Source organism: Biomphalaria glabrata, chromosome 16 (genome assembly GCF_947242115.1).
Source record: "Biomphalaria glabrata chromosome 16, xgBioGlab47.1, whole genome shotgun sequence".
Lineage (NCBI taxonomy): Eukaryota > Metazoa > Mollusca > Gastropoda > Planorbidae > Biomphalaria > Biomphalaria glabrata.
In genome coordinates this window covers 12,059,037-12,072,510 of record NC_074726.1, presented here as the reverse complement: position 1 = coordinate 12,072,510, position 13,474 = coordinate 12,059,037, and the positions used below count along the sequence as shown (strand labels likewise).

Genomic DNA, 13,474 nt, shown 5'->3' with positions numbered 1-13,474 from the left:
CTCCTCTACTATGGCATTTATATTTTTTTTTTAGATTCTAATTCTAGATTTACATAAAATAAAAAAAAAAATTATTTTAACAATTAGATCTATACAAACTCATTCTTTGCTTGGGTAAACCATCTACTTCTTATAGATAATATCGATCTAAGTAAGTTAGTAGGCCTATAAACTCCTCCTTGGTTAGTCGAAGGGGTGTCACTTGTTTGTGTAATAGAAATATCGACATTCCTAAATCTGTTGAAGATTTATAGTAATATAAATACGATTTTTTGGTAAAAGAGAATGTGAATTTGCAAAACATAAAATAAGAATTGTTTTATTATTTGTATTTATTCATTACAGAATACGGTGAAAAAATAACGATAATATTGGATAAACGTGTCAAATAAATGACTACATATTACGTCATTGCCACTAGGGAGAAACAATGGACTTAGAGGACGAAACACAAGAAACACATTAAAAAATCAAACTTGATAGTAAGTTAAAACAATTGTTTTGTTCACTCCGTTACAGATAACGGAGGCTTTTTTTTCTTCATCTGATGGGCGATAATTGCAGCCATGGGAATGAGCCCGAAAATTGCTATCACTATGAAAAGAGTAGAATAGCTGGATTCCTCATCATCCTCAGAACCTTTTGATGCAGCTGAATCAAGACAAGAAAATAGGATACATTAGTTATTCTATCAATCAATCAATTAATTATCTATCTATCTGTCTGTCTGTCTGTCATATATATTAGTTTGGGCTATAAACAAGTATTTTTAAACAAACGTTTAAAGAGAGAAACAGAAAATACCACCAAAATGTATATTTGAAATATTGACATCTATCGTCGCTTTTTGTTTCTCCGTTACAATGTATATATTTTCCTAGTCCACCTATTTTATGACGTATTGTTTTCATGAAATTCAAGAGAATACAGTACATAAATACATTATCTACACCTACCTACAAAGCAACCATGTGTTACAACCCCTTCCTTACATCCACTTGTGCAGTTCAATGAATACTGATTGCATAAACCGCCCACACAATGAAAACACGCTAAGAGATGAGAGTAGCAATTATTAAATTAGAACAACTTGTAGGATCGAAGTATAACTCTTAATCATTTTGATTTCGATTTAAAAAAAACAACACTTTTGTAAGCTTTTTGATGTTCCTTAAGATTTGAAGATGAGTACAGACTTCCCGAAATCTATCGCAGGACGCTGGAGAGGACGAAGCTCGAGCCCTAAAACAACGAATCGACAGTCCAGAGCGAATACCACACGACGATACAGACACCCATGCTGTCTCTAAATGCTAATGTTTTGAATGGATGTTGAAAAGGATATTTGCTTGGGATTAGTAGTTCCCATGAGGATTTCAACTTTGAAAGTGAGCTATACTATGTTTCAACTTTGAAAGTGAGCTATGCTATGTTTGGTAAACAGATTAGGATTATTTGGAAGGTAGTCCTGTCAGCATTAAATGCCCATGATGGAGCGAAGGCACCACGGTGTATACTAGAGATGGGAAACGAACCGAACCCGAACCGAACTCGAACCTCACTTATGACCGAACCGAACCGAACCCGAACTTTCAAACTGCTCGGTACGAGCCGAACCGAACGAACCCTCCTTATCTAAACCGAACTAATTTTGCAATGTGTACATCCCTTTTTTATATTGTTGGTTTAATAATAATTTTAAAAATACTTTAAAATTGTATTTAAATTCTAATGATTCCATTATCCTTTGCAAACTTGGGAAAAGGGAGGGAGGGGGGCGTATTTTGGAAACTTTAAAAACAAACAAAGAAAAACAAAAGCGGCTCGCGACGGATTCCAATGGGTTTTTCCATATCTGCCGACTCTCCAGGCCTTGAATTTTCGCGGGGAGTCGAATATCCCGCCCTGTAAGACTGTAGGTAGATCTAGCAAGTAGAAAGTTAATTTTAAAATATTGTCACTTTTATTTGAAATGGATGATAGTTGAGAGTAGAATATTTGTTGTCGATTATAGAGTATAGATATAAATCTACATCAAGTTCACAAATTTTAATTATCTTCTTTTCGTATTAAAATCAGTTAAAAATGGAATCTGTTTTATAAATATTTCATATTAGAACAAGATCTACTTAATATTTGATTTATATTTAAGGGTAATTACATTTCTTATTAGTTTTTTTTTTCTAAATTGTGAAGTATTCCGTATTGAAATAGTATTACTATTATTCTGTTTTGCATTATTGATCATCACTATTTTTAATGCTGCGTTTCTCAAACTTTGGGTCCATCCCCGGGGGTGGGGATGGAGAGTAATTCGAATTGGGGGAGGGGGGGGGTGACGCAACTTCCTGACAAAAAAAAAAGGGGGGGGGGGTTTTAGAGAGTGTGTGTTTCCTGTGTTGCATTTATTGATTCCATTGTACTAGCTGTTTGTAAGCGACAAAGCAACAACGACCAACTAACAAGGAGAGGGGGCGTCGAAAAAAAAAGTTGTATTTTCAGTGTAACTTATCTGAATATTAGTATAATAACATCTTTAAAAATTAAAAATATATTAAGTAGGAGATGTCATTTGATCTTCTAATAAGACCTTGTAAAATGTAGACTGCTTTTTGCGAGGCGCGTATGCAACAATATGGGTCAAAACGTTTTGAAGAAAACATTTGAAAACATCTCCGCTAGTGTGATTCTTCTGCATTTTTGTCTCAGAAAAGTCGAATTTCTTCCGTTTATTGAAATTTATTATAGTGATGACTTTTGTGTGAAAAAAAAAATGTCCACGTCTTAACACGAAGAATATTTTTTTTTAAATATCACGCCCATTACAGACGTGCGTGCGCAATATGTAGGCCTACCTAGAATGTCCCTCGCATAATACTATTGGCCAGGTCTGCCTTTTTATTATTAGATTTAAAATGGCCCTCGACTTTTTTTTTTAGGAATAGTGCGTTCTGAAGGAAAACATATCGATATTATGTTAGCGCCGAGTCCCGCCCGGAATCAAACCCCTTGCCGACTTGAGCGAAAACTTGACGTATTTTCAATTGTATCTCCATTAAGAAATTTTTACAACGCTTAAAATGTATGTAGGCTACATTATTTTGGAAAAAGTATTGCCCATAGGCCTATTATATGTTGCAAAGTATTTGTTTTATTTATTTTATGTAAAAATTCAAATGAAACTGTTTTAACTAATACATTGTATTAAGCCTGATAACTTAATTGTTCTATTACATAATTTCATAACATCGTTCACCAAAATTTCTACAATGATTTTATGACATATAATGTTTTTGTTTGCTCATGCATACAGCGGAACTGACCAAAGCCTAAGCAACCCGTTTCTTTCTCAGATTGCACCTAGAGAGAAAGAGTTCGGTTTTCTCTACAGTATGTTCCCAGGACATTCAATGTTTGTCTGTACTTACAGCTGTTACAGGTTTCCCCTCCATAGCCAGGGTCACAACCTTGTGTGCAAATTTGTTTCTCCAGGTCGCAACTTTTATTGTCATCGCAATTCTCTGGACACACTACAAGAGTGACAATAAATGCGCAGAATTAATTGAAAGTTGAACTAAGTCGTCCATTGAGCCAATTGTATATGTAATCAGTCTTCAAGCATTTAACGAGTAAATACATTTTCCCTTTATCCTTACTACTGACTCAAGTTCTCTTTAAAACGTACACCAATTAGTGTTCACCTTTTTCAGAACTAGATCTATATTCTAATAATATCATGTGTAAGCAGCCTTACCAGGCATAACGTATAACATTCTCAGCTAGATCTTTACTGATCTACAGATGGTTTTAATGACGACTAATCGAACACATTATTTGTACTAAGAGACTATTGAGAAGACTTATACAACTCTTTGTCTTGTGTCAATTTCTATAACGCTATCGTTGTTAAACAAAAAAAAAGTATTTATTTTTTCAATATTAGTTTCAAAACGAGTCCTACTCTACGTGCGAGTCACTGTGAGCATGGTGTTTAATGTTTCAAACCAGAAGGTCATATTTTGTTTCATTATTTCAACAACTTCTTAATTTGAATGCACCACAAAACATTGAATTAACAAACTTGACTAGCTTTCTTTTCTATGAATACAGCACTTTATTTCCTCTTTAGTTTCTACCTCACAACCTACACCAACAGGCCTAGCCGCTCTACTGACTTTCTGCATTCCTGACGTCACGTTACCCCGCTAGGCTGACCCATTCAACCGCTGGACAGGTACAGAACAGGGGCGTAACTTAAGGGTGACACTCATGCTCCACGACATATACACACACACACACCAAGATCCTTTCACAACAGATGTCCAATATCCCTTTTAATTTTGCAGATAAAAACGTGGCACGCGGACGGACAGACAGATAACACAAACACAATGGAGACGCTATAGTGCAATTAAAAGATCTGGAACAATACCAGTACCGATACTTCCCACTTTACAGTTGTCTCCGAAATATCCCGGCATACAGCCGCGTGGACAGGCACCAGTGTCTTGGTTACAATGGGCGTTATCTTTACAGTTAGGGCTGCATGCTGAAACATCAAGAGAAGAGAATGGATTCAGTGATGCTGTTGTCACTCTATGTCTCTATGTAGAATGACATGGGTGTTTTTGTTACGTTATATGTACTAAGACCGATGCCCTTGTTACTGTAAGGTTGTTATTTTCCGAAGTCCGATACATATAGAAATAAACTATTGATGAGATGCAGGTGTGTATGTGTATAATGTCTGACATTAGTGACCTGAATCAAGGGCATAGTATGTTTGTAAAACTGTTTGTAAAATAAGATACATGTTCAGAGTTTAAAATAATCTACTTCCTAGTCCAAACCTCCCGCAGAACAGCGGGGGATGGCAGCTGGTAGGGTCTGAACCAGGGAACATCCAGACGACCGACCGACAGTCTATACTTTGCATACAGCACGACCAGGCATTCATTTTAAACAGAAGTGTTTCTCAAACTTTCTCTTTAACAGAACACTTCACACATTCTAATTATTGAGCGAAACACTTTGCTTATTTCATTCACGTGGTGGCTTCTAGTCAACTATTCCAGTAGTTCGCGGAACATTGATTTAGGCCTCGCGGAACACTAGGGTTCCGCGGAATACAGTTTGGGAAGCACTGGTATACAGTCTACACGCTGACTGGCTGAACTATTACTGTTGCTAGTAAACATGACTTTGAGTTTGTCTGGTTGTTAATATTGGAATGACTTAAGCGTGTAGACCTAAGATCTATATAGGGGAATATAGTTGAAATAAAGCTAGTTGGTCCAAGTTGATTCACGATAAGTTGATACACTTCTCTTTTGTGCTTCTGTCTGGTACGTGGGGCATTCAGCTTATTATTTGATTCCAGGGATGTTGGGCGGTGGCCCCGACTGTCCGCCCCTTAAAGATGTGATTAAGTGTTTAAATACAACAGTTGAACCAGTCAACGGACATGGTGACAAGCATTTCAATTACCTAAGAAGCAGTCGACTCCGTAGAATCCTGTCTTGCAGCCTTCGATACAACGCCCGTCAATAATGTCGCAGGTGCCAGACCCAGCACAGGTTTGACTGCATGCTGAAGAGAGACAAGGGAATCATTGATTAGCATCTTTGTCAAATCCCGATACCTAATAGGAACTAATAATTTGCTCATTAGAAATGAGATTATAACTATTTAGCACAACTGCGCTGTCGTGCCTTTAATTCTTTAAGGATCCTACTCCTCTATTTAGTGTATACAAACGTGACGCTAGAAACATAGTATCGGACACACTGGGAGAATTCAATTTTAATTCCATTTTAAACATTCTAGATTAGTTCTGAAAATAAGTTCCTCTTTCAGACTTTGTGGTCTATAGGGCAGATGATGTAAAGGTAATCTGTTTATGTGGTCTACGGTACACGAGGGTGTCAGGTAGCCAGCACAACGACCAACCGCCTTTACTTTTTCCCAACTAATGTCAGGTACCCATTAGAGCTGGATGGAGACAAAGGCGCCCGAAGATCGTCTTCAACAGGATTCGAACCCCGAACCCCAAGCGCTTTACCACTCAGCCACCGCGTTTTAAAAATTAATAATAAATCCATTGAGAGTGTTTCCAGAAAAGAGGGATAAGAGTAAAAGTAAAACCACCTTTCAGACCTTGCAATCTATGGGGCAGATGATGTAAAGGTCATCTGATTCTTTGGCTATTGTTTAACTAGCAGGGTGCATGTGGCTAGCACAACGACCGATCACCTTCACTTTCCCCAAATAAAGTCAGGTAATATTTAGAGCTGGGTAAATAAATAAATGAAGGTTCAGGAACAAGTTTGCGCATCGTCTTCTTAGCCCTAGATCATCTAGATCTAAAGTTCTATCATTAGAATATTAATCAAGGGGGTAGTGCGTCTCGCTTTGGAATTATGTTCCTTGTTAAATCTAACATCTATTAGTTATTGAGTGCAAAATAATGGCTATATAAAGGAGGGAGGGACTACTATAGTCAATATATTGGGGGATGGTTGATAAACAGATAGATAGATAGATAGATAGATAGATAGATAGATAGATAGATAGATAGATAGATAGATAGATAGAAAAATAGATAGATAGAAAGATAGATAGATAGAAAGATAGAAATATAGATAGATAGAAAGATAGATAAATAGATAGAAAGATATATATATAGAGAGAGATAGAAAGAAAGATAGATAGATAGATAGATAGATAGATAGATAGATAGATAGATAAATAGATAGATAGATAGATAGATAGATAGATAGATAGATAGATAGATAGATAGATAGATAGATGAATAGAAAGATAGATAGATAGAAAGATAGATAGATAGATAGAAAGATATATATATATATATATATATATATATAGATAGATAGATAGATAGATAGATAGAAAGATAGATAGATAGATAGATAGATAGATAGATAGATAGATAGATAGATAGATAGTATCTTACTTACTGTATTCACAGTTATGTCCATATGCCCCTTTAGGACATTCCATACTCAGACATCGACCATCATCTTTCGTACAGTTTTTTGGACAGGCTACGCTGCAGTTGTAGGAACAGTCTGGACCGAAGTTCCCAACCTGACATTCTGAATAGGAACAGACGAAATAGATAATAATTGGACCTTTTTTGTTAGTCGACGGCCGCCTGCGTATTCGGGAGTTCTTACACACTACGTTACATCTCAAATTTCAATCACACAAATGTTTAGGATTTTTTTCAGAATCTGGTTTAATTATTGACACACATACGTGCATTCGATGTTCAAACAGTGGAGGATGTAACCACTTGAATAGTTTAGTTCTGATGCAACGGCTACTTTTTTTCTTTTCTAAAAGCAAAAATCTCATTTTTTCAAATCACTTATGCAAGCAGTTTTTCATAAAAATACACCACTTTTACAACTATTCACTATTAATAGTAACAAATACGGTAGTCTCTTTAGTAGGTGAATGAGTTATATGTCAGAATTTAAACACATTTATGCAAATGGTTTTATACTTTTTGTAAAACAAAGTATTTTGTTTTACATTTGTATTGCTACTTTATGTAAGTTTGATACCAATGACAAATACATTTACCCAAAATAATGTTTACTTTTTTTTAAGAGAAAAAAATCTAGTATGCATATAAGTTGGGTATAATTTAAAAAAAAAACAGCTAATAAGCAGCTATAGAACACTTAATTCCTTTGAGGATGTGAATAAGAGATTGACCATTTACAAGACAATTAGATCAATTAGATAATTATTATAAGACATCAGTTAGGCCAGGTTCGCATTTAACTTCACATTCACCTTCACCTATCCCTTGGTCTGCTGGGGCACCACACAAGATCTGTCAACCTTCTTTACCCATTCTTCTCTGTCACTTGTCTTTGATAAAATTAATTCTCATGTTTTTTCTGAAAATATTGATACCTGCTTTTTTACCTGCCTGGGTGGACCACTTCGGGGCCGATTCTGAGTTTGTGTTTCCACACAAACCAATAAATAACTGTTCAAAGTTGAGAGAGAAATAACGTGTACATTATCTAAGGTTATATTTGGGAGTGGGTCGTGCGTAATAAATTGACTATCGAGCTAATTATTTTATTGATTCATGTATTGATGTCGCCAATGAATAATTTTATAACACTTCAACTTTATCCGAGCAGTGGCGTAGCCTCCATGGCGCGAAGGGGTTCAATGAACCCGGCCCACGCCTATCAAAGACCCACTGCCTTGGGCGTAGCAACCATGGCGTGAATGGGTTAATAAATTGCTTATGGGCCCATGACCAGCTGTTGTTTTTTTTTACTTGTGCCCGTGGTGGATGACATCAAAGTGGAAAAAAACAAAACTATTGCACTTTTGTCAGTGCGATAAAAAAAAAGTTCCCTCAAAATATCCTACACTTTATATTATCTTCAAAACCTTAACCCGTGTTCTCAATTTGTGTATGTCGCTGGGCAGGACACCGACCCCATGTGGGCTCTTCGGAAATAAATAGCCAAGCCTGTTTTAACTGGCATAGAGGAGAGCTCCTAGCAGCAATTGGCTTCCAAAAGAGACAGCAGGGTATCTCCAAAAAAGTCCGCCAAATCTTGCGATCTCGTTGGTCAGACGTTGACAAAAGCAACAAGAAAAACATTTTAAATTCATTTTTCGTTATAGACAATACTTCTAGTTTATAACTTAATATATATAAAAATTAAAAAAAAATAATTAAAAAAACAACAACATTTGCTTCAAACAGGATTAGGCCACCGTGATGTTACCACCATCAGCTGCGTGTGTGTACGTCGTTACCACCACAGACTGAGATTGAGATGCAAAAAGTTTAGTAAAATTTCCCCTTTCAGACCTTGCCATCTATAGGACAGATGAGATGAAGGTACTATGCCCTAGAGTTAACTTAGTTACCATGTGGCTAGCACAACGACACACTATACTATATCATTCTCAACTAATGTCAGGTACCTATTAGAGCTCGTTGGACATAGAAACGTCGTATTAATCTCGACATTAAGAGGACCAGACTTTCACCCGAGAAATCTCGGTTCCAGAGCCGAGCACGTTTTTACTCAGTGACCTTTCTCTTTAAACGCATAACTCACTGAATCTATAGTTCAATACAGTCAGGTGATGATACACTTACCTAATTTGCAGAGTGTTCCTTGATATCCAGCATTACAACCGAGGCTGCATTCTGATGTATATTTATCGCATACACTGTTAGCACATTGATCTGGACAAACTAAAATGTTTCGTCAAAAGATATAAAACAAAATTACGAAACATTAATAATTGAGGCTAATGTTGTTAATTCAATCGGAACTTAAATCTACAACTAGTTGCCTATTACCTGCATTAACTAGAACACAGCCAATAAAGATGATCTCTCTCTCTCTCTCTCTCGATTAAAAAAAAAGAAAAAGACTCTAGATCTTTCTTATTAATGCTAATAGGATTGGTTTTGTTTTTTTATTTAGACCGCGTCTAAAAGGAAGTGGAAGTGACGTAAGACATATTAAAAATCAATAGACTTAAGAGAACAAAATGCTTTAAAAATATGAAATTTGTTTGATATGTATATGTATGTTTTCTATCTACACTACAGCCTTGTGGGGAAATACAGAAAATAAAACACATAGGTAGAAAGCTTGCAGTTTATCGCGAATAGCAGTCGTCAAGTTGCGAATATGTCTAAAACCGTAATTTGAGAGTACCGAGGAGGTAAAAAGAGCCTGTGTACGAAATTTAATGCGGACAAGTACAACAGTTTAAGAGATTTCTTAATTAATTAATCATTCAGTGGTGTTTTACAAATATATAATAATAGATTATGAATGCACCGGATAGTAGTTCCCGGCTCTGGCCGAATTTTAGGGCCATTTTTCACTATCCGGCCATATATTCAGCCGAATATCAGTGCAAGGATAATGGGCCAGAAAGTAAGAGTACACCTTGTACCTACATTTCATTCAATATTATAAAGTGGACATCGTCCATTAATATCTGTTATGGAGTGTATTAAAAGTTTATAATGAAATATAACAATGTGCTTACAAATATATGAATAGCTACATCTTTTATTATGAAAACAAGACGTCGTTAACGTAAATTGAAATGAAACTTTACTCTATAAATGCAATTTAAATGCTCATCGGTAATGGCTGGCACATTTGTTTCACTTTGTTTGTCTTTACCTTTAAATGGGTAAGTACAAATGATATATTCCCTTGACCAGGTCACGCTGTCCAGAGGTCTCTCTTGCTGTTTGGTTATATCTCCAGAGGTAAAAATGAACAACTCCCACCCCTTTATTTCTATAGTTCTTGGCATTGAATGTATTGATTCACAGGTGACCACAAGTCTAATACGATGGACCTAGGCTTAACGTCAGCATACTGAAACCTTATGGAGTTCAAACTTAACGAGAGAACTGAGTTTGTTTACTTATTAGTAAATCTTAATTAGGGGGGACTTAAAGCCACACCTCTACACGGGTTACCAGGTAATGAGTTTCTTTACTTGGAGAAAAATCTCAAATTCGGGGCTGGACTACATGCCACACCTCTACATGGAGACTGAGTTTGCTTATTGGAAGATAAATCGCAATTGGGAGGCTCTACTATAGAACACGCGAGTGATTGTTTGCAACACAAACCGCGAGATTTCTTGATTTGATTTGATTTGTTGATTTGAGGCACATCGGCACAATTTAGGCCATGTCGTGCCTGACCGCGAGATTTCCTAGCCTAGTACGCCAGTAACTAGTTTTGTTTTGACGTAGATAAAAACAAGGCTCAGATGTGTGTATATTAGCGTAAAAGACACTGACTATGGCTTTTTTTAAAGAAGGAGTAAATCACATCCTACCCTTTATTTGTTTAGTCCTTGACACTGAATTTATCGATAGACATTGACCATTTTTTAAGCCGGAATGGATAAACGCAACCTACTAAGACAGCATACTGACACTGTAAATAAACCTTACTGTTGTTCCTAATGTGTTAACTTCCGATCGTGCTACTGTGTTGTGTGTCTTGGTTTCATAACGATTTTCTCAATAATTTGGGAGTGTCACTTAACTTCTCGTTATTATTGTAATTACTTACGATATGTACTTAGCCACTCTGTATCAGGGCCTAGGCGCCAGAACAGGAAGTGGTTTGTGGCCTATAAAACACGATCCTGACGACCAGTGGCTGGTCTGAAATACATGAACACAAACATCTACCCACTATACAACCCAGACAGCACTTTATCCTTAAGAGCTTAAACATTAGTTCAATATACATAAATATATTGTACATCGACAAACAAGTGACACTAATTAGTTTTCTAGTATCTGTTAATAAATGCTGATTAACTTTAATTCATCAATGAGAAATAGAGTTGAAAATAATAAGGTGAAAAAAAAAAGAAAAATAAAATTAAAAAATAGGATTGCTATTAAGAAGTTTTGCAAAATGTTAAATATACAGCTATTTACTAGACACGTAGGTACGGTATCCGGCTCGGTTCAGGTCGAATATCTTATTTTACTATCCGACATATTCGACTCCGGCCGAATATAAAAAAATGCTATCCGGTGCACCCCTAGTATATCTAATATATAAAGTAGAATGTGAATATTATGTATGTATGTATGCATGTATGTATGTATGTATGTATGTATGTATGTATGTATGTATATAAGTTCAATCAGGGCTCAAGAGTCCTCAAGTGGACTAATTCAACATATACCACCACATATTTCAAGTACGATTGCTTTCCCTTAATCAAGATACTAAACAAAAAAATTTATTACCAATAGTTAATTAACTTTTTGTTAGTGTTATGTAATTGATTCTAGTGTTGTCAGGTAAAAGAATTAATAGTGCGAAAATTCAGATTATTCCGAGATTGAGTGAGGGAGAAATAAAATGAACAAAGTTTTAACCAGACAGACAGACAGACAAACAGACAGAGGGAGCTGATGTAAGCTTTGTATAAAAAAAAAACGAAAATAACAAGAGATGACCTTTCTCGCAATTGTCACCCCAAGATCCCTCTTTACATAGGTGGCATTCACCAGTAAATGTGTCACAAAGTTTTTTAGCGCAAGTGTCACACATGTTGGTGCAATCCAGTCCGTAGGTCCCAACTGCGCAATCTGCGGAATATGGTTAAAGCAAAAGTCATCAGCATATTACCTCCTTTATGTAACTTATAGAGCCATTGTTTTTCTCTTAATAAAAAATGAATGATTTTTACAAAATAACAGAAATTGAACATTTTTTTACCCCGCCTTCCCTCCCCCCCCCCCCCGAGAAAGAAACCTAGTTAAGCGAATAAATAGATCCATTTCAACGATATGCCTTTTGATCTAGATTTAGAAGACGCCAAATGTTCTAACATTCATTTATTAACCCCATTGACTCAATAATGCCTTCCATTCGGAAATTCCCGAACGCGATAGACCTTTCAAAACCGATGTTGGATCTAGAGCTAGACCTAGTTCCCTAGTCAAACTTATTTCTTTTTTTTTAATTTTGAAATGTTACAACGGTCAAGCTATTACTTTCCTAGTGTGGCCAACAAGCTATTTATTCTTTTCTCAGCAATATATATTAACTGTTTCTAGGTAATTCGTTAGTGCCGTTTTCAAGATTCCGCGTCCAAGTTCCATCAACCCAGGTTTTGGAGTCCACCCAGGTTCCATGAAGTTATGACTTAATAAGAGGTATTGTAAAAACAAAAAAAAAATTGATCTAACCTAGTGGATAAAAACATGGTGGGTAAAAATCTAACGGGTAAAAAAACCTAGCAGGTAAAAACATATTATTTAAATAAAACTACAGCCAAAAATAAAAAAAAATAAAAAAATTAGAGCTGGTAACATCCTAGTGGATATGTCATGGTTGGTAAAATCAAAGTGTGTAAAACATAGTAAATAAAAACATTGTGTTTAAAACAGTGTGTGCATAAAATATTGGGTAAAAATCAAATGGGTAAAAAGTATAATAGGTATAAACATAGTGAGTACAAACATATGAAATAAAACATAGTCGTTAAAAATAAAAAAATAAAAAAGTGGTTGAAACCATTGCAAGTTCAAATATAGAATACAATAAAAACCTAATGGGTAAAGGTATGATAGGTAAATCCATAGTGGTTAAAAACTTAGTAAAAAAAAAAGTGGGTCAAGCTAAAGCCTGCCACAAAAACACACATAGTGGTTAGAAAGTTAGTGGATTTAAAAAAACAACAACACAAGTGGTTAAAAAATATATATATTTTGGGTAGGAAGATATTTGTTGGGGCGTAGACTGCACGTTTCTAAAATATCGAATTCCCTTTAGAGTTTGACCGAGTCTTTAACATTACTGAGGAGTTGATAAGGAAATACGGAACTATAACATTCTAGACAGACCTCACTCCTTCACCAGTGCATGTTAAATGTTTGTACATAGTAACT

At 35.8% G+C, this 13,474-nt stretch overlaps 1 protein-coding gene across 1 annotated transcript in view; it reads right to left on the bottom strand.

Moving 5' to 3' along the window:
- Positions 1 to 505: 505 nt before the first annotated feature.
- LOC106061384 (cell death abnormality protein 1-like) overlaps positions 506 to 13,474 on the bottom strand; it is a 34,727-nt gene continuing 21,758 nt past the window's right edge. Inside the window, exons 8-15 of the mRNA XM_056014334.1 lie at positions 12,038 to 12,169; positions 9,167 to 9,265; positions 6,978 to 7,115; positions 5,488 to 5,589; positions 4,439 to 4,549; positions 3,429 to 3,530; positions 957 to 1,052; positions 506 to 651 (exon numbers count right to left, since the gene is read on the bottom strand). Coding sequence (XP_055870309.1) covers positions 506 to 651; positions 957 to 1,052; positions 3,429 to 3,530; positions 4,439 to 4,549; positions 5,488 to 5,589; positions 6,978 to 7,115; positions 9,167 to 9,265; positions 12,038 to 12,169 — 926 coding nt within the window. The remainder of the gene's footprint in view (positions 652 to 956; positions 1,053 to 3,428; positions 3,531 to 4,438; positions 4,550 to 5,487; positions 5,590 to 6,977; positions 7,116 to 9,166; positions 9,266 to 12,037; positions 12,170 to 13,474) is intronic.